Source organism: Schistocerca serialis, chromosome 9, assembly GCF_023864345.2.
Source record: "Schistocerca serialis cubense isolate TAMUIC-IGC-003099 chromosome 9, iqSchSeri2.2, whole genome shotgun sequence".
NCBI lineage: Eukaryota > Metazoa > Arthropoda > Insecta > Orthoptera > Acrididae > Schistocerca > Schistocerca serialis.
In genome coordinates, this window is record NC_064646.1 from 501,074,428 (window position 1) to 501,095,091 (window position 20,664).

The 20,664-nt window shown below is 42.1% G+C and overlaps 1 protein-coding gene across 1 annotated transcript in view; it reads left to right on the forward strand.

Annotated features, from left to right (window-relative positions):
* LOC126419149 (origin recognition complex subunit 3) overlaps nucleotides 1–20,664 on the forward strand; it is a 136,506-nt gene that overhangs the window by 18,610 nt on the left and 97,232 nt on the right. The window contains exons 2-3 of the mRNA XM_050086258.1: nucleotides 6,864–7,001; nucleotides 9,933–10,056. Of these exons, the coding sequence (XP_049942215.1) occupies nucleotides 6,864–7,001; nucleotides 9,933–10,056 (262 nt within the window). The remainder of the gene's footprint in view (nucleotides 1–6,863; nucleotides 7,002–9,932; nucleotides 10,057–20,664) is intronic.

Genomic DNA, 20,664 nt, shown 5'->3' on the forward strand with positions numbered 1-20,664 from the left:
TGATCTAAATTTTCATAGAGCATTAGATATGGGAAAAATTCTTTGTTTTTTAAGACTGGTCTAAAGTTATCCTGAATGGCAGTGTTACATCGTACCAGCCTTAGAATTGAAATTTGGCTCCAATAGGCCATAGTTAGGAAACATTTTCACTTTTCCAAGCACTCAGTAAATGTAGATGTAAAATGTCATAATGCTTTTTGCAATTTATTATTTTGTTTGTGTCCATTATTTTCAAAAAATGGTAAAAAGTCATACATAGCTATCCCAATTGACTGTGCTAAATCTCTGTAGTGCTGCTTAGTCATTTTATAAAAAGCTCTGAATTTTGAACCCATCTACCTGCAGCTCCTCACTACTACAAATATTGTGTTTTTCTTGAAATATGGGTGAACACAAAATTTTATTCATTTTTTATGTGCCTTTCATAATGAAATGTACCTACTGCATTTTTGGCTGGGAGTCCCCTTTCAGGGAGTTCAGCCACCTGGTGCAAGTCTCTTTGTTTCATACCACTTCACCACCTTGCTTGTCAATGGTGGTGATGAAATGATGATGAGAGCAACACAACACCCAGTCCCGAGCAGAGAAAATCTGTGACCCAGCTGGGCATCGAATCCGGGTCCTTCATGTGGAATCTGGCTTCACTGACCTCTCAGCTGCAGAGGCAGACTGCTGTGATGATAATTACTACCTGTAATAATAACCGAGCACCACATCTCCCTGTGAATGCAAATCTGAACTCAATATACTGAGTGTAACAAAAATGTGTTTGAGCAGAATAACGCTCAGTATCCTGAGCCCTTCATTCTCCCACCCATCAGCTGCAGTTTCTGTCCCTTTGGAGTAGTGCCGTGTGTGGAACTGCATTGCCAACCAGTTGATCACAAGTCAGCAGTTTAGCTCACCTGTGAGTTTTGTCGCTTCTGAATGGCTCCATGTGCAGATGCCTTTACTTATAAAGCCTGTTTTAGTCTTAACATTTGATTATCACCCATTGGTTAGTATTTTCACTTTGAAATCACTCCAAATAGTTTCCTCTAAATGCAAATTAGATTGTGTGCCTCAAATCTTGTCGTGAACTGTACTGTAGGAATTAATCTACAGCTGGATGTTGACAAATCTAGTTTTCATTGATCTATGGAGTGATAGAAAAATTGACATTACTTTGTCGCTTTTATTTGTAAGGCCTCTTCCAGTTTAATGGAAAGTACTTCATCTGTCTCCCTTCGTACACATGGTTGTATTGGAGTTGCTCTGAATTAACCTAGTCTACAAATTGCTCTCTCTTCGCTAGTTGTTGTGGTCAAGGAATGACAAGAGCTGTGCATTTCATCTAATAATGCACGTTACCTTACCCAGAGTTCAATATTTCCCTTGCATGATCACTACCTTGTAGAAAAACCTTCTTGGTTTTTTGAACCCTTTTTCCAGTCTCATATTTCACATTTTATCCAATTTAGTTGGACTGTTTTCAAATTCTCTGCATAGTCTGTTCCCTTTTATGCAAGTATCCCAAGTACTGAAGCTATTGGAGACATCTGCCATGAAGAGATTGCATTTGTAGGATCTCCCAAATCTTTTAGTTTACTTCTAAGTTTTGACTGTAATTCAAGTATCTAGTCTTGTGCTAACATTACTTAATTTTATGATATCCAAGTTGTATTTAGTGAGAGTGGCAACTGTAAACAGAGTTTTTTTTTTCATCTAACATTACTACTACAAAATCCTGGCTGCAAAAAGGCAACAAGTTATCTATAGAGGATCGGTGCGAGGCAAACAGAAGCATGTAATAGAAAACAGTTAACACTAGCTTTGATGCTCTTCCTCTTTTTCTAGTAAGAATACACACTTTCTCCCTCTCTCTGCCCTGTCCCTCTCCTTCTCTTCCTCCAGCCCTCTCCATTCCCCCCCCCCCCCCACCTCCCCCCCTCTCCCTCTCTCTCTCTCTCTCTCTCTCTCTCTCTCTCTCTCTCTCTCTCTCTCTCTCTCTCTCTCTCTCTCTCACACACACACACACACACACACACACACACACACACACACACACACAGAGAGAGAGAGAGAGAGAGAGAGAGAGAGAGAGAGAGAGAGAGAGAGAGAGAGAATGTACATGCAGTGAGTCTCGCCTCCTATAGGTAGGTGGTTTTCTTTCCCTTATTTTACGTATTACTACTACAAATGGTACTTCTTCCTCTGCAATTACCAGATCAGCTTAAGGTTTCAAATTTCAAAATGAGTAAAGTGGGGCAGCAGAAGGAATGCAGTTTAAATCCTCATGGCTATTCAGATTTAGATTTTCTGCAATTTTCTACAATTTCCCAAATTCAGTAGAGGTGAATTCTGTGATGGTTCTTTTGAAAAGGACACAGATGATTTCCTTTCCTGTCATCCTCCAATCTGACCTTGTACTTTATCTCAAATACTTTACCAATGAGACTAGAGACGCTAATCTGCCTATCTTCTTTAGAGGTTTTAAAGGTTAGCTGCTTTCTTTCATTGTCAACATGCATTAAAGTATTAGTGTTTTAGTATAGCCTTGTAATGAAATATGTCAAGGACTTTGACTTTCTTTTAACATATTCCACAGTATCCCCACTCCCTGTCCTAGATGTGTGGACTGATTCAGGTAGGAAGAGTGTCATAAAACGTCTGCATCATCACCTGAGGCAGAGTGACACACAACTGTTGTAAATGGTCCGTAGGGATCTTGTGGCCACGGGAGTACCTCAACATGACGCGAATAGTTTGTGGAGACACATGAGTCGTGTAGATGAGCAGTACCCCGTTGAAATCTGTAAAACGATACTGTCGTGTGAGAGGTAACATGTGAAGATGCAAGATGTCCGTGATGTACCATTGTGCCTCCACAGTTCCCTCAATCAGTACCATCTGTGAGTTGAAGTAATACCCAATGGCTCTCCGCACCATGGCACCAGAAGTAATACTGCTCTGCCACTCCAAAACATTGGAAGAATGGGACCTCCAACCAAGTCGCCATCATACTCGCCTATGACAGTCATCCGGGGTACTGTTCATCACTGAACACAATGCAGTGTAAGTCATCAGAAGTCCGTGCTTCCTGGATGTGGCATCACTCCCTGTGTAGCTTTGTGTGTTGTGGTGTTAATGGCAGCTGATGCCAGTCTCGGACCAGTGGAATGGGATGATACTGAATATTGCAGGGAGTCAGTTACTTGTTCTCAGTTGACGGGTGCAGATGTGAAGGGGATACTCTAATGTGCTCGGTTCACAATATCACAATCATCCCACGTGGTGGTCAGACGTGGTAGCCTGGAACCTTGAGAACGAGTATGCATGCTCTTGTGTTCCCGTGCAATTTGACATTGGGCCTCTGTCACGTATGTATTCCCCACAATTAAAGATATTGTACAATTTGAACAGCCATCCAAATGGACAATAGTGAGGCCCCTTTCAAAATGTGACAAGTCACTCTTTAAACCTCTTATATACCCTACTGCGCCCAGGTAACAACGTTAAATATGAACAATACTAATGCACTCTAATCGCCATTCTACATGTCGCATAGGACTGCAACTTGAATTGTTCACATACTTGCCAGTGATGTGTGTATATACAAAGTTATATTCACATCGGATTATATCTTCTTGCTGTGTCACTTTCTTGTTGCGCATGCTTCTGAGTTATATTGGTGGCCTTTTATTATGATGTATTGTAAGAGGAAAAACTCTATTGATAGATGTCCCACATCATCTGCAGGAGCCTTTCACCCTCTCCTTCCTTAGAAGCCTGTTCTTAGAAATTACCAGAACACATGTTGGAATTATCAGCCAACAGCCTTGCTGCAGTGGTAACACTAGTTCCCGTCAGATCATCGAAGGTAAGTGGTGTCGGACTGGACTAGCACGCGACTGGGTGACCAATTGGTCTGCCGAGTGCTGTTGGCAAGTGGGGTGCACTCAGGCCTTGTGAGGCAAACTGCGGAGCTTCTTGATTGAGGAGGAGTGGCTCTGGTCTTGGAAACTGACATACAACCGGGAGTGTGGTGTGCTAACCACATGCCCCTCCATATCCGCATCCAGTCACACCTATGGGCTGAGGATGACACGGTGGCCGGTCGGTACCGTTGAGCCTTCTTGGCTTGTTAGGGAGGAATTTAGTTTTTTTTAATGTTGGAATTATATTAGGATGTATCTCCTAACCAGTTCAGTAACCGTAAGATCACGCAGTGTTGCCATCACTCTTACTCTCTTTAAAGAATGGTAGAACCAACATGGTATTCAATTCCTTTGAAATCCTGTTCTTCCTCATATGTGTGTTGATAAAGTGCAGGAAACAAAACTTTTGGTTGTCTGTATTTCAGGAGTTCTATATTGTTGTCACCTTCACTAGCAACCATTTCATTTTTCAGCTAATTTAAAACGTCATTTAGTTCTTTTGTGGTAGTACCATTTATGATGCATATTTCTCCCCTTATTTCTTGTTTGTATTGTACTAAGTGACTGATCTATATAAGAAAGGTAAAAGAACTGACCAAATAATTACAGGCCGATATCCTTAATGTCAGTTTGCTGCAGAATTATTGAACACGTTCTGTGTTCAAATATAATAAATTTCCTTGAGACAGAAAAAGATTATGTTCACAAATCAGCACGTATTTGTAAAGCATCACTTGTAAAAAGCTCAGCTTGCTATTTTCTCACATTATATCATGCAAACCATGGATGGAGGGCAACAGACAGTTTCCATATTCCTAGATTTCCGGAAAGCATTTGGTACGGTGCCCCACTGCTGATACGACACAGTATGTGGTTCTCAATGGCAAGTGTTTATCAGAGACAAGGGTACTGACAAGAGTGCCTTGTGGAAGTGTTATAGGACTGCTTTTATATTCTGTATACATTAATTACATGACAGACAGGATGAGCAGCAATTTACGGCTGTTTGTAGGTGATGCTGTGGTGAACATGAAGTGTCATTGTTGAGTGACTGTAGGAATATAAAAGATGACTTTGTCAAAATTTCTAGTTGGTGTGATGAATGAAAGCTTGCTCTGAATGTAGAAAACTGTAAGGTAACGCAGGTGACTAGGATCCGAATACACCAGTAGTAGGGAGCAGCTTCACACAGTAACTTCGATTAAATATCTAGGCTTAAAACTGCAAAGCAAAATGAGATGGAATGACTACGTCAGGTTGGTAGTAGGGAAGGCGAATGCTAGACTTCATTTTATTGAGAGAATTTTGGGAAAATATAGCTTATCCGTATTGGAGACTGTGTGTAGAATGCTAGTGCGACCCATTCTTGAGTACTGTTTGAATGTCTGGTATCCCCACTAGGTCAGATTAAGGGAAAACATTGAAGAAATTAATAGGTGAGCTGCTAGATCTGTTACTGCTAGGTTGATCAGCACCCAAGTTTTACGGAGAAGCTTCACGAACTTGGATGGGAATCCCGAAGGGAAGACAATGTGCTCTCTGCAAGGTACTACTGCACAAATTTTGACAATTGGCATTTGAGACTGATTGCAGAACAATTCTGCTGTGGCCAACTTACATTTCGTGTATGGATCACAAAGGTGCAAGAAATATGTGCTTGTTTGGAAGCTTTTAGACAGTCGTTTTTCCCTCGTTCTATTTGCGAGTAGAACAGGAGAGGAAGTGACTAGTACTGGTATGAGGTATTTTCTGCCATGCACCATATGGTGGTTTGCAGAGTACATATGTAGACATAGGTGTAGATTTAAGCTTGAATTGTGTTGAAATCTCTTTTTTTTTTAAAAAAAAAAAAAAAAAAATATTATCCCCACTTACAAAATTCAACATTGTTTTTCTCTTTTATCTGTGTCAAGATATTTTAGAACATGTTTATTTACTTCATTTTCCGTTCATTTGCTTTTAATCCTATCTGATAAGGAACACACCCCATGCAGCAGTACTCCAAAAGGATGGACAAGCATAGTTTAGGCAGTCTCTTTGATATATCTGTCACATCTTCTGAGTGTTCTGACAGTAAAAGGCAGTCTTTGGTTCACCTTCCCCACAGCATTTTCTATGTGGTCTTTCCAATTTATGTTGTTCATAATTGTAATTCCTATGTATTTAGGTGGAGGAGAGTACACAAGTTTTCATGTTTCTGTGCCATTAACAGTGGATGGTATTGTAAAGCTCATATTAGACAATAAAAAAAAGTAAATCACAGCTAGGCAGCTACCTTGGCATGCAGAGTGGCCAACTGGCAGTCAGAGTTTCAGAAGGACTCATGTGTCTTTCAGCTGGTTGTCACATCAGATATATTACCCTGCATCTGTCAATCAGTTGCTTGTTTGTGTACTTTAACAGCATGAACTGAAAAGTAAATCCAGCTGCTGTATAATATTATTAATATGAAAATTCCAAGAGAGCCTCATATCTGTCTTCAGTTTCAGGAATTGCACTACTTGCTGCCTGTATCATCTTATGATAAGGAAATACCACCTTGTGCATTGAGTTCAGAAGTAGATGTATGTTGTGTTCTAAATGTAAACACCACTTACATATTCGGCCATAGACGTGTTCTGTTTGGCTGACTGCTGCCTACAATGCAGAAAGAGGAGCAACCTGTGATCAAGGGATACGTGATCAGTGTATCTGCTGTCCCTCCAGTCATTTGCAGCAGGCCATTTTGCTATAGGAGCTCCAAATTCTGCCGCTTCCTGCTACTCTTTTCTAGTTTTGCAAGGCAAACTGTAGCCAGTAGTAGCATTTTCTGATTACTGGAGGAATTGGCTGTTCTGTGCCTTGTAGTAAACATGAAAATGAGTTATATATGCTGCACAGTTAGAAACTTTCTAAACATGCATGGTTTCTCCAGTGAATTTTGTGTGAAGTAATTGTTATTTTCAGGGTTGCTTTGTGTTTAAGAAGAAACAGGGGAAGAGAAGGAAACGACTGAAGACTGCTTCAACAGATGAATATCTTTACTCTGATCTGTGGTATGTGTCGTATAAGGAGATGTGGAAGAAGATTGAAAATAATTTGAAGGTAGTGTGTCATTAAACTTTTTTTAAAGATTGCTATCATTTATTTTGTTTGTCAAGTTTGTTGTTCTATGGTATCTCTTGATTTAGTAGTTCTTAACTTTTGTGTTGAATGTCTACCTTATATTCACTTTCAAACCTGGATTTTAATCAAACTATAGAAGCAACAATTTAAATGATTGAGAAATGGCTGTATTATTATGCACAGTTGCAATTAGATGCTGATGGTTGTGAGCAGCGATACTGTAATTAGGGTTAGAAAAGTAACAGTCACAAAACTGAGTGAGTGGAAAAATCGACGAGATAATGAGTGATGTTGAATCATATGTTGGGGTCTGACAAAGTACAGCTGTTTCTTCTATTATGAGGGAAAAATGACCATAATTAGATATTTATTCATTTTATGTGTCCAGGTCCTCAAAATAATTTCAGTAGTGCTGGAGCATAAATAACATACACACGAAGATTTACATCCAAAGAATCTACTATAGAGGAAATTCAGTATAGATTTTACACAGAAGTAACAAATTTGTGAACACACATTATAGAGATGTTCCTATTCAGATGCTGTACTCGTTAGTAGCAAGGAACACAACATCACACAGCAGCATTTAAATTAAGTTTGCCATGGAAGTACGGTGCTATAACTGGTAGGTTCCTGGTGTGGATAGCAATAGCAAAGAAAAGGACAGTTAGTGCGAAGTTGTCTGTAATGAACTGATATGTGGTGAAACCAAATTACAGTCCCATCGGACAACTATGCTAGCTGTGCATGTCTACTGAAATATTGCATTTTTCTCAATATCATATACATATGAGTAATGACTGAAAATGCCCCCATGCAAATTGTGCCATTTCAAAATATTTCATTTCATTAAAAGGCACCGACAGTTTTACGTAGCCACAGTTGGGACGCCTTGCGGCACCACTGCGTGGTTGGCGCCAGTGTGTGCCGCACACATGGCTTACGGGTGTGGTTTAACTTCACAGGAGCAGTAGCCTGTTCTGCTTATTGCCGCTCACAAGTGAACACTTCCGTCAGCAGGACTGCCCATACGATGCAATGCGTGTGCCCTCTGTGCCAGGTTTCTAAACTACTCCACTGTTCTTCCCGTACCAACTCAGCTGCCTCCATCATGACATGTGCTGGTGAGGACACAAAACATACATATGTAATTTTGATTCTATAAAGATCAGCTAAGTGACAATTAATTTGTTCAATTGTTATGATCATATTGGGGTATCTGGAATTATTGTCTGACTATTACGAGTTGTAGTACCTCGTTTCTGTTATTGTGTCATCAGTCACTTTTTCTGTTCAGCTGCACAGTCTGCCATTAAGGCTATACAAGCATCCAGGAAGCCTCTATCAATTGTCTCCCACTCCAGCACTCAGTAATGGCAGTCACAGCTGTTTATCTTCCATATAGTAGCCGAGAAGCTGCCTGCCTGGAGTGCAGTCATAGAATGACAGCCAAGGCAACATGTTTATAACTATAGCTGCCGGCAGTTGAGCAGCAAACAATACCTGAAAAGTTCATGTGGTGGTATAATGATAGGCTTTTTGAAAAACTTCATACTTAATTTCTTACTTACTGTTAGAGTACTCATGGGGTTACTAGTGTTAGAGTAAGAAAAGTAACAATATAGTGATTTTAGACAATAATTCATTCTTAATCGTCAAAAGGAGGGGGGGGGGGGGAGGAGGAGGAGGAGGAGGGGGGAGGAGGAGGAGGAGGAGGAGGAGGAGGAGGAGGAAGATCCATTGGAAAACTCATACACAGATGCGACAGCTAAGTGTTTTGCATGGAGCTTGCTATTACATTTAACATATAAGTTGTGTAAACAGAGTCCTCTGTTGTTGTGTGCATTGCTGATTTTGAAGGTAATCATTTCATTGTCATGCCAAGAAAGGCTTGAGTAGTTTTGTCAATGTCAAGTCTCTGGCGTAGCATCATGATCCATTGTACGACACCGCTATTTTTAACAGTTCTGCAAAAATGTGGAAGTGAAGAGGACTTTGCAAAGTCGGATAAGACTTGACACAAAATTTGAGATCTGACAGAGGCCGAAGCCTTGAGTACATTTGCATAGCCGTCTTGTCAGCCTTCAAACTCAGTTGCAATATGCTGATTTATGGTGCAAATACAGCAAATTATTTATGTTCAGGCACTGTCTGTTTATGGCTAATTGTTGTTGCAGAGATTGTCTTTAAAGTTTTCTCAATGGGACTGGTAAGACCGTTGTTGTGGTAATCTAAAAGATATGGGGACTGCAATATAAGTATGATGTGGTGCTGTGCATTCAGTTTATGAAGAAATTCCCAAGTTGAATGTAAAAGACAGCATGTGTCAAATGTTGCTTCACAATATGGTTGCAGACCAGACTGTGAATATTGTCAGTTTACATCTTATACTACCTGCTGAAAATGACTAGGGTGGTTGTAAAAATATTTTGGAAAAGGAAATCCATTAACTAATTGAGTGCATGAAAAAATTCAATGTAGACAGAGCAGCTGGAGATGGCATAATGTGTCGGTGAGGTGTGCCTGCTTGTGTGTGTGTGTGTGTGTGTGTGTGTGTGTGTGTGTGTGTGTGTGTGTTTCTTTTCTGGAGGCGGCTTTGGCCATAAGCTCAGTGTGTAAAGTCTTCTGTTATGCCTGCCTGCAACTCAGCATGTCATCTTTACAGTGAATAGCAGTCTGTCCTTTTCATAATTATTTATATTCCAACATAGACTTTAATGGTTTGATTCTGTTATTTGCATAGGTATGTTAGCAGGGACAAAACATCGTCTTCATTACACATTATTTCCTCCCAGTAGTCTCGTGTACTATCCCTTTTCTTCTATTTTACAAGAAGATAAACAAAGGTTAATTTAAAGCATAGTTATCATTCTCCATCCTGTTTTATACTGAATATCAATATTGTTTCAGGAACTAAGAGACAAGAGCTTCAAGAAAGTGCTGGAAGATGTAATAAATTATGCATCAAACTGCTATAATGGGCCAGAAGTAAAATTTCAAGAAAATGTTGTTCCTATTGCTGGATTATTAACTGGTATGTACATATAATATGTAAACTATATAATTTTCTATTTGTATTTCTTCCTTTCCCATTGTCTTCTTCTCTCCTCTCCCCTTTTGCTGCCTCCATCCACCTCAACCACACTCCGAGCACACGCTCCCAATGCTGCATTTAGCAGTAGCAGCCCACCAACGTGTCCCCGCCAACACTACAGCATCTTCCCCCAGCCACCTTACCAGCTCTCCCCTTCACCCCTATATGCTGGAGAGAAGGGGCGGTGGGGTGGGTAGGGGAGGAGGTGGTGAGGTCGTGTGCATGCAGTCTCTGACCAATAGCTTAATAGCTCAAAATATCTAACAATTTTCTTTCAATGCGCCTGTCTGTCGCTTAAGGTCTCCTTTATGCAGTGAGTAGTAGACTAGCCATTTTGTATTATTATTCCATCCCTGATGTTCAGTTATTGTACTTTTTTTATTTCTGGTATCCTGTTCACCTTTTTTCCTTCCTTTGTACTAAATCCAGGCTCATACTATTTTAACATAATTATGTTGCAATTTTTCGAAACCTGCTGTAGTAAAACCTGCAATGATTTTAGTACTTATACAGTATTGGTTTGTAATGATTGTTATCAGTGGTTCACTACTGGAAAGGGGGGTGGGAGGGGGGGGGGGAGAGAGAGAGAGAGAGAGAGAGAGAGAGAGAGAGAGAGAGAGAGAAGGTGGGAGGTGGTGTTGGGGTGGAGTTTTAGAGTCAGGGTGTAGGGAGCAGCACAGATTAATAGTACTTGAATACTAATGCTAGTTCATGTAGCAAATGAACGTGACTCACAAAGCCTAAGAGTGAAGTAAGTATTATGTAGGCAGCAGTGAGTTTATCCTGTAAGTATTCAGAATTTGGATAGTGTGTAAGTTAATAAAGTATGCAAGGTGTCTTATAATTACGTGTTAATAGCTGTGAAAATCTTATATTAATAAATATAAAGCAAAACGACTGAATTTGATAATCAGTTTAAATATTGTATGATCTTCTAGGAAATACATTTTTATGCCCTACTCAGCAGAATGAAGAATGGGCAGAGTTCTTTGTATGTCTTTTACCATATGGCTGTTTTCAACAATATGCCATCCAAAACCTTATTTGTTTCCATTATGGTTTTTGCTGTGGCGTAACAAGACAGCTATGCCACACTGAAGTAGCCGAAAGGCACGCGTAATCTCACTTAGGCTAGATAGAGGTCTGAAACAGGATACGTAATGAATGGTAGTAAGAAAAGTACGTAGCTGCTATAATACTTAACTTTTAATCCTTCATTTGAATACAGCATTCCTTGATGATACAAGTGAGACTCTATCTTAAAATGGTTAATGGCGCCTTGCTAGGTCGTAGCCATTGACTTAGCTGAAGGCTATTCTAACTGTCTCTCGGCAAATGAGAGAAAGGCTTCGTCAGTGTAGTCGCTAGCAAAGTCGTCGTACAACTGGGGCGAGTGCTAGTCCGTATCTCGAGACCTGCCTTGTGGTGGCGCTCGGTCTGCGATCACACAGTGGTGACACGTGGGTCCGACATGTACTAAATGGACCGCGGCCGATTTAAAGCTACCACTTAGCAAGTGTGGTGTCTGGCGGTGACACCACATTCCTCCCCCGCAAATCGGCGAACGGTCGTGGTATAAGGCTTCCGCCCGCCTTGGGGAGGACCCCATGTTGACGTATGCGATGAGGTGGGGAGCCTAACAACAGGCGAGGCTGTGCCACCCGCACCCGGCCATTCGGTCCGAGGGGATCTAGGAAACGCCTGAAAACCTAGTCCAGGGTGCACGTCAGCATGCGGTGTATGCGCCCGTAAAGAGACAGGAGGGGCCGAAGGGTCGACCTCCATTGCGTCGGGGTATCCGACACGCGAAGACGTCATGTGGTCCGGAGCGGGCAAGAGTTCCATGGCGGAGGACAGCTGGTCACGGGAAGCGATCGGCGACGTGTGACCCAGGGAGGCGCTTGGCGGCTGCAGCGAGGCGTCCACCGCGGGCGGCGCCGGCTGGAGGACAGGCGGCGGCGGCGGCGGCGGCGGCAGCGGCGCATCACCATGGGGCAAAATGGAAGGCACCGTCGGTAACACCTGGGGATTAGGCGACCCAGTAGATGGGTCCCCAGGGCGCTGACCGGACGGCACCGTCGCTGAAAGCAGACGGGGAGCGGCAGAACCCATGCGACGACAGAGGCGCAGCTGATTGAGATGCCGACGCACCTCACCAGAGGCCCCCAAAACCAAATACATCGCGCGGCTGAGGCAGCGAAGAATGCGCCCTGCGAGCCAACGCCGTGAACCGCGATAGTTGCGATAGAATACAACGTCGCCTGGAGCAAAAGCAGAAGCCTGCCGCTGCACAGGAACCTGATGCGGCGGATGCAGCAAAGACATCAAGGTTCGATGAGGACGACCGTGGAGCAACTCAGCCGGCGAGCGACCATCCTGGGGCTGAGAGCGATACGATGACAAAAAGAGCAACAACGCGTTCTCCCGAGAATGCGACTCTTTCAACTTCAACATCTGTGACTTGAAAGTCCGGACCAATCGTTCAGTGGCACCGTTTGACTGAGGTGAAAACAGCGTGGATGTCAGATGTTTAATACCATTGGCCTGGCAGAATGACTGAAATTCTGCGGACATGCATTGTGGGCCATTGTCAGAAACAATAGTCTGCGGAAGACCTTCAATGCAAAAGATAGCAGACAACGCTTGGATGGTGGCAGATGACGTCGTGGAAGACATCCGGACAACAAAAGGAAAATTACTGAAGGCATCTACCAGAACCAGCCATCGAGCATTCCAGAATGGACCAGCAAAATCTATGTGCAAGCGTTGCCAAGGGGAAGTGGCTTTTGGCTATGCAAAGACTTCCCGCGGCGGTGCGGATTGTTGTTCGGCACACGCCATGCAAGAACAACACATATTCGTAATCGCAGCATTGATTCCGAACCAAGTACAGTGCTGATGAGCAAGTTGTTTCGTTCGCACTATACCCCAATGTCCTTGGTGAAGAAGCCGTAAAACAGAGGACTGTAACGAACGTGGGACCACGACTCTGGACTGATCATTATCAGAACGCAACAACAAAACACCACGTCGTACAAAAAGTCTCTCCTTGTGAGCAAAAAATCGGCGAACCAACAGATCCTCGATCCGAGACTTTGACAAAGGCCATTGCGTAGCAACAAAACACAAAACGGTAGCAAGGACAGGGTCAGCAGCTGTGGCTGCAGCTACACGATGAAAATCAATCGGAAATGAGTCGACCACGTCATCAGTTTCCGAATCAATGAACATGCAAGCAAGTTCGGAAGAATCAAACGCTTTATCCTCAGCAACAGGCAAACGGGACAACGCATCGGCGTTTCCGTGCTTAGCAGTGGACCGATATAAGATATCGTAGCGGTACTGCGAGAGGAAAAGAGACCAGCGAATGAATTTCTGCGCTGTACGCGGAGGTACAGGCTTGTTCGGATGAAAAAGCGATGTCAAAGGTTTGTGGTCTGTGATGATGGTAAAGTGACGACCATACAAGAAATCATGGAACTTAGTAACACCAAACACGAGAGCCAAAGCTTCTTTCTCTATCTGTGAATAATTTCGTTGCGCAGACGAGAGCAATTTGGACGCAAAGGCAATAGGGCGATCATGCGACCCATCTTTGTGCGCAAGCACAGCACCGATCCCGAAATCCGATGCATCTACCATCAACAAAAGGGGTTTCTGGGGATCGAATGGCGTAAGGCAAGTATTAGAAAGCAACGCCGATTTCAACTGGCGAAAGGCGCGTTCGCATTCCGGCGTAAGCTATGAAGCGGAGCTGAAATGGAAGAGGCATTGCGCAGAAAGCGATGATAATAGTTAATTTTACCCAACACACTCTGTAGCTGCTTCATATTCTGTGGCGAAGGCAAATCTTGTATGGCACGGAGGGGCTCTGGACTCGGACGTATGCCTTGGGCATTGATGACATGTCCCAGGTATGGTAAGTCACGAGCAAAAAACACACATTTGTCCTTCCACAGGTGAAGACCATTTTGTCACAATACCTGAAATAATGTTTGTAGGTGTGCTAAATGCTCGTCGGCTGTCTTTCCGGAGATCACAATATCGTCCAGATAGTTCGCAGCAGTAGGGACCGACGCACAAACAGTTTGTAAATATTGCTGAAACAATGCAGGGGCGGATGCACACCCGAATGGCAGTCTTTTGAATCGGTACAAACCAAGATGCGTGTTAACCACCAAGACGCGCTGGGATTCGGCGTCCACTGGGATTTGTAAGTACGCATCTGCTAGGTCCAACTTCAAAAAGTATTTACCCGGGCACAGTTTATCAAAAAGATCTTCCGGGCGGGGTAAGGGAAAAGTTGCAATCACGAGTTGTGGATTCACTGTTGCCTTGAAGTCCACACAGTCTCGGTTTTCCGGAAGGTTTTGGCAAAATTACTAAGGGTGAGGCCCAGAGAGAAGGTTGCACACGTTCAATTACACTTTGTGATTCTAAATCATTTAATGTTCTTGCGACCTCATCACGCAATGCGTGGGGAACATTGCGCGCTCGGAAAAATTTCGGTTGCGCGTTGACTTTCAGTTCCACATGGTGCTTCATAATTCTTAGCGCAACCAAGGCCCGGTGCAAAAATGTCTGCAAATTCTTCACATAGACTAGAAACACTGTCTGTAGGCACAGTCTGATTCACTGATAGGACCTGATTTACAATAGACAAGTTAAACAACTGAAATAAATCTAAACCAAACAAGTTCACTGCAGTAGAAGAACGAAGAACGTAAAATGACACAAGTTTTGTTTGTCCCTTGTATGTTGCAAGAAGAGTGCACTGTCCTAACACAGGGATCTGCTGTCCTGAATAACTTTTTAACTTAACATTTGCGGCACGCAACGGAGGTTTGCCCAGTTGTTTGTATGTGTCGTGATTGAGCAATGAAACTGCAGCTCCGGTATCGAGCTGGAATGGTATGACCTTGCCATTAAAGTCCAAATCTACAAAAAGTTTATTGTCCTGCTGACGACAAGAGCGACTGTCTCGTGCAATTTGAACTGATACAGGTACAGCATCACTTGCTAATTGACGTGATTTCCGGCGACGTCGACGCACAGTTTTTGTGGGACGAACACAGTCACTGTTAGAGACAGTGGCACTGGACGAAGTGGAATTAACTACATGAATGTCCATGGGCTAAGGTCCACGAGCCTGAGTGTCCTTGGTTCAATTCCGGCGTGAAGCAAAGGGCCTGGAATGATTAAGAGTGTCTGATCTGAGCTTTTTCTGGCAAACACTTTGAACATGTCCTTTCTTATTACAGAAAAAGCAAATAGCTTGGCGTGACGGGCAATTTTCACGCGAATGTCTAGTAGCACACCGCGGGCATGATTTCACTGCATTTGTATGCTGGCACGACACACCTGGTTTAGAGCGTGGCGGCCGCTGCACGGACGTGTGCGAGGGCAGTTTACCGGGCCGCGCAGCGCGCCCGCCGGGCCGGTTAATGTGACAAACGGCCGGCGAAGTTTCAAATGATTCCTGAGCAAAGTCAAGCGTGTCCTGTCTATCCAATATGTCTATCACTTGTTGGAGGGAGGGATTGACGAGTTTCAAAATTTGCTCCCGTATACGAACATCAGAAACGTTCTGTGCAATTGCATCACGTACCATTGTATCTGAATAAGGGAGTCCACATTCACACTAAAAAGCACAATCCCGTGTAAGGCCTTGCAATGTTGCAACCCACTCCCTATTAGTCTGATGGGCCATACGTTTTGTACGAAAGAACGTATACCTTTTTGCAACGACATTGACTGTTTCTTTGAAATAGGCATCCAATGCCGACAAAATTTCTTCGTAGGACAGAGTTGCTACGTCACGTCGGGGAAACAATTTCACTATCACACGGTAGGTGGACACACCGACACAAGATAATAAGTGAGGCTGCCGCTCATTACCTTGAATTCTGTAGGCAGCGAGATGAAATCCAAATTGGCGTGACCACTCAGTCCATGTCTCTTGGGTTGGGTCAAACTTGCGAAACGGCGGTGCAACTGCATGTTGTGGCTGCAGTAGCGGTGAAGCGGCGGCTGCCGCATCGGTTTGAATGGCACGTTGACCCTGGACGAGCTGTCCAAGGGCATCCAATAACGCCTGCGTCTGCTGATTCTGCAAGCGATAAAATTCGGACAGTACATCTGGCAAAGCCATGACACAAGTAAATGTAAGCAATTAGAAAGAACAAGACCCTTTCCGTTGACTCGTCGCCAACTGTTGTGGCGTAACAAGACAGCTACGCCACACTGAAGTAGCCGAAAGGCACGCGTAATCTCACTTAGGCTAGATAGAGGTCTGAAACAGGATACGTAATGAATGGTAGCAAGAAAAGTACGTAGCTGCTATAATACTTAACTTTTAATCCTTCATTTGAATACAGCATTCCTTGATGATACAAGTGAGACTCTATCTTAAAATGGTTAATGGCGCCTTGCTAGGTCATAGCCATTGACTTAGCTGAAGGCTATTCTAACTGTCTCTCGGCAAATGAGGGAAAGGCTTCGTCAGTGTAGTCGCTAGCAAAGTCGTCGTACAACTGGGGCGAGTGCTAGTCCGTATCTCCAGACCTGCCTTGTGATGGCGCTCGGTCTGCGATCACACAGTGGCGACACGTGGGTCCGACATGTACTAAATGGACCGCGGCCGATTTAAAGCTACCACTTAGCAAGTGTGGTGTCTGGCGGTGACACCACAGTTTTTCTCAGATTGAAGGAATTAGTTGAGAATGTGTAAAGACGGTTGTTTTCAGCTGCTGTCATTTGTAACTTCTTTAACTATGAAAAGAAGATACAGTGTGCAGATACTCTTTTCTTCTCACTAACTACATGTGAAGGAAAGTAAGAGTGGAAAGAATAAATTTTTTATCTTAAATGTACATATTGTCAGAGTGTGACTTGTACTTGCTGCCAGCAGATGCACCTGACTTAAATGTGCCCTAATGTGATCTCCCCCCTCCCTTCTTTTCATCTCCCACCCAATTCCTCTCTCTAACTTTTTATGCATTATGATATTTTAAACCTTCTTTTGTTGGTTCTGTTAATGTTCTACAATATTCTTTCCCCCCACCCGCCTCATTTCCCACCCTTTCTATTTCTGTCATGATATGTCCTTAGTTTTATTTAACTTGTTCTTGAAAATTTCTACAATATTGATTTCAGTTTGTATTGTAGCAGAATGAAGTTCGTTCCAACTATTCACTGGTCAGTGCATCACTCTGTGCAAATTTAATGTACTACATTGAAGGAAATGTGTACAAAAATTTATTGAATATATCTTGTGTGTGCATTTCACAAACGTGTGTTGAACCAAAAAGATTTTGTTGTAGCGGCTAAGTTTGCGAGTTTTTGGTAGCAATCTTGACACGATTTGAAACACTGCAACTTCTCTTACTATTCTTGGTAGTGTGAATGGATCATTTTGTAAACTGAACACTTCTTCTTAAAAATCAGTTCTAACACTTAAAACACTAATTTTCATTGGGTTGTTAAAGAAAATTATTTCTGGCTGTAGAGACTTAAAATCTGTAACGTGACCATGAAACTCACTGCAGATTGGATGTAAATCTTGAAGAATTTCCTTCCTTATATTCCTGTTTGTTTGCAGCAGCTCGAGAAATGACACTCGTCCATACACAAAGAATAATACTGACAGTTTGCAGTTAAATTATTTAATTTCCTTTTTTTTACTGTTCTCACATCAAGAATTTGACTCGTTGCAGTGCTACGTGACAAAGCTGTGGTTTAAAAACATCCAGCAGCATCATCATCATTAAATGCTTTGGCCATTTCAGTTGCTCATTCTTTCACAAGTACACCATCACAGAAGCATTTCCGAGCTTTTGCTAATTTTAGGCATATCACATATAATGCAGTTAAACTGATTGTTAATACTTGATTTTAACTTATCCACTAAAGCATATCGTTTGTCACATGAGTTTATTGCTTCACTGAGTGTAATTTTGAGCAATATTATTACCTTTGTTTTAAATTAAGTATTTTTTACATATTAAACATTCACGTTTTTCATCAGAATTCTCTAAGAAAGAGTCCTTAAGCTGCCACTCCTCAATGAAAACTTGTTCTTCAGTATTTTTTCTTTTCGACTTTTTTAAGAATCGCACTAGAAAAATAGCCACTGTAATAACCAGAATCAAAACCAGAATAATAACCACAGTACTAACCACAGTACTAACCAAAATGATAGTGACAATAGTGCAATAGAGTAATTCTGAATACTGAGAGCACGTGGGCTAGCAAACCGACGACGCCTCTTTGCTGTGACAGCGAGTGAAGGTGTGAGAGCTTACGCTTTAAGGAAATGATCGAAGAGATAGTCGCCCATCCCCTCCCCCCCCCCCGCCCCCTTTCTCCCTCACCCTTCTGCTCGATTGCTGCAAAATGAGCGAACAGTAGGCTGTGGTGAGGCTGCTACTATACCACATGTGTGGAGTCCAGGCGGAGTGCTCACTGGAGAGAAACACGTCACAAGCAACACTCTGCCAGGCTAAATTGCACTGCAGGCATGTAGGGAAATATTTTTCAGTTCATCTTTTGTGGACTATCAAGGGGGCCTGAACTCCATTGCATTAATCTAAGATCACATTGTTCTTTTCATGATATCTATCCCTCTTCCTCAGTTCTATCCCAGCCACCATCCCTCCCTCCCTTCCAAGCCACCCCCACTACCTTATATGCTATATGCAGCTTTCTTTGCCTGTACCTGGGTGGGCTCTCTTGGGCTCTTTTTCTGTTTGGTTCCTTTATTGCCTTTACCTGTGAGCTGTCATCTTACTTTCTCAACCCCTTCCTCGCCCCACTCTTGCATATTCCTCCCACCCTATCCATGTAACACATCCTCTCCCATCTCTGTGGTTATAGTGCTGGAATAATGATACTGTTCTCCCACCCCTCCTCCCCCCTGTATCACCCTCCATGTTTATTTTACATGTGGTACCACAGAATTGTGACTTGTTGCTCTGTTTATACCAGGATGTCAGAACTCCATTCGGAAATACAGTTCACATAAATGGCAGTTGTTGACATTATCAAAAGCAAACATACAGAGCCAACATGTTTTTGAAACACACACTGTAAAAGCGAAGGATTTAGTTGAAATGTACTCAAAAATAAAAGATCAGACATTCTGGTTTACACGGGACAATGGAGTAATATTCCAAGGTGTTACATATATGATAATAAGATCACAGAAAATCACGGTTGATGATGCTTTGTAAATAAAAGGAAGTGAAACACACTTATAAAAAAGCAAATGGTCTTTTATTTAGTTGCATAGACAGACACATGTCCACCGTGATGATGATGATGATGATGATGATGATGATAAAGAAGCAACTAAAGAACAGCAGAAAACATGAAAATTATGATGTTCCACAATTGCCTTACGTTCAGCAATTTTTGATGTTACAGGCAATGAATAAGTTTTACTATGTAAAACTTTCTGTTTTTCATATAATATGTTGAAGAGAGGTGAGAAGTAGGTGAACATGCACAATGGTAGAATTGTTTTAATATAGGAGGACCTTCCATCCATTCATTGAAATTGGATGAACACTTAATTCAACTGTGGCCAGGGGTAAACTGATTTCTAAAGAAAAACTTGAAGACTTGAAGTCGCTTATTCTACTGGTCTTTTCAAAGTGATACCAATGTGGAAGATGACGTGATGGACAAGTTGACTTCAAAATAGAATGCGAGTAATGGTTACTAATTTTAATTTTTGTTTGTACAAGTTTCACTGTCTTAAATTTTACTGTTTTTAGACAGTAGGCCCTGTTGAAATGTACAATTAGTGACACTTATTCCATTTTGAATGTAAGGAATGCTATCTTTGACTTTTGTGAAAGTTCCATAACATGTCTTTGCATTGTTGCAATTGTTTTGTGTTTTTTAACAATCATTAAGACACACATCCTTGCTACAGGAACTACAGTTTTGTTACCTTTAGAAAATTTTTCAACAACATTTAGCTTACAAAACAAAATTTGCTATTTATTTAAGCTTCATTTCCAATGAAGTGACCTCATCAAGTTGTTTCAGACTATGAAAGGCATGTGGTTAACTAATGCCTTATAGTTATAATAAACCTAACACACTGTTCAGGTAAACATAGAGAGACCAAGGGACGATCTGTTGATGCATAACAAAATCTCACTAGCAGCAATTAAGCTTAAGTAGGCTAACAACCATTTTTGTTATTTATCCTATTGTTTAGAATGTAATTTTGTTGAGGTTGCACTACTAAGTGAAAGAAAAATAACCCTTCTTCGGTACAAGATATTGGGAAAATTCAACAACAAATTAATTTTTAACGGAATGGAAACTTTGTTGTCTATTATCTCATTAATGACATTTTTGTGCTTGGTCTAGTGATACATAACACTGTTCATATGTAATACCAAGGCCATCTTCCACCAGATTTGAGCATAATGTTTCTCAGGCATGTAAACTGACAGACTGGCAACACAGACTTTCTCTCAACGTTCTCTCAGCTGACGAAAATGATGTCTTTCAAAATGTTCTATGTGACTGTGA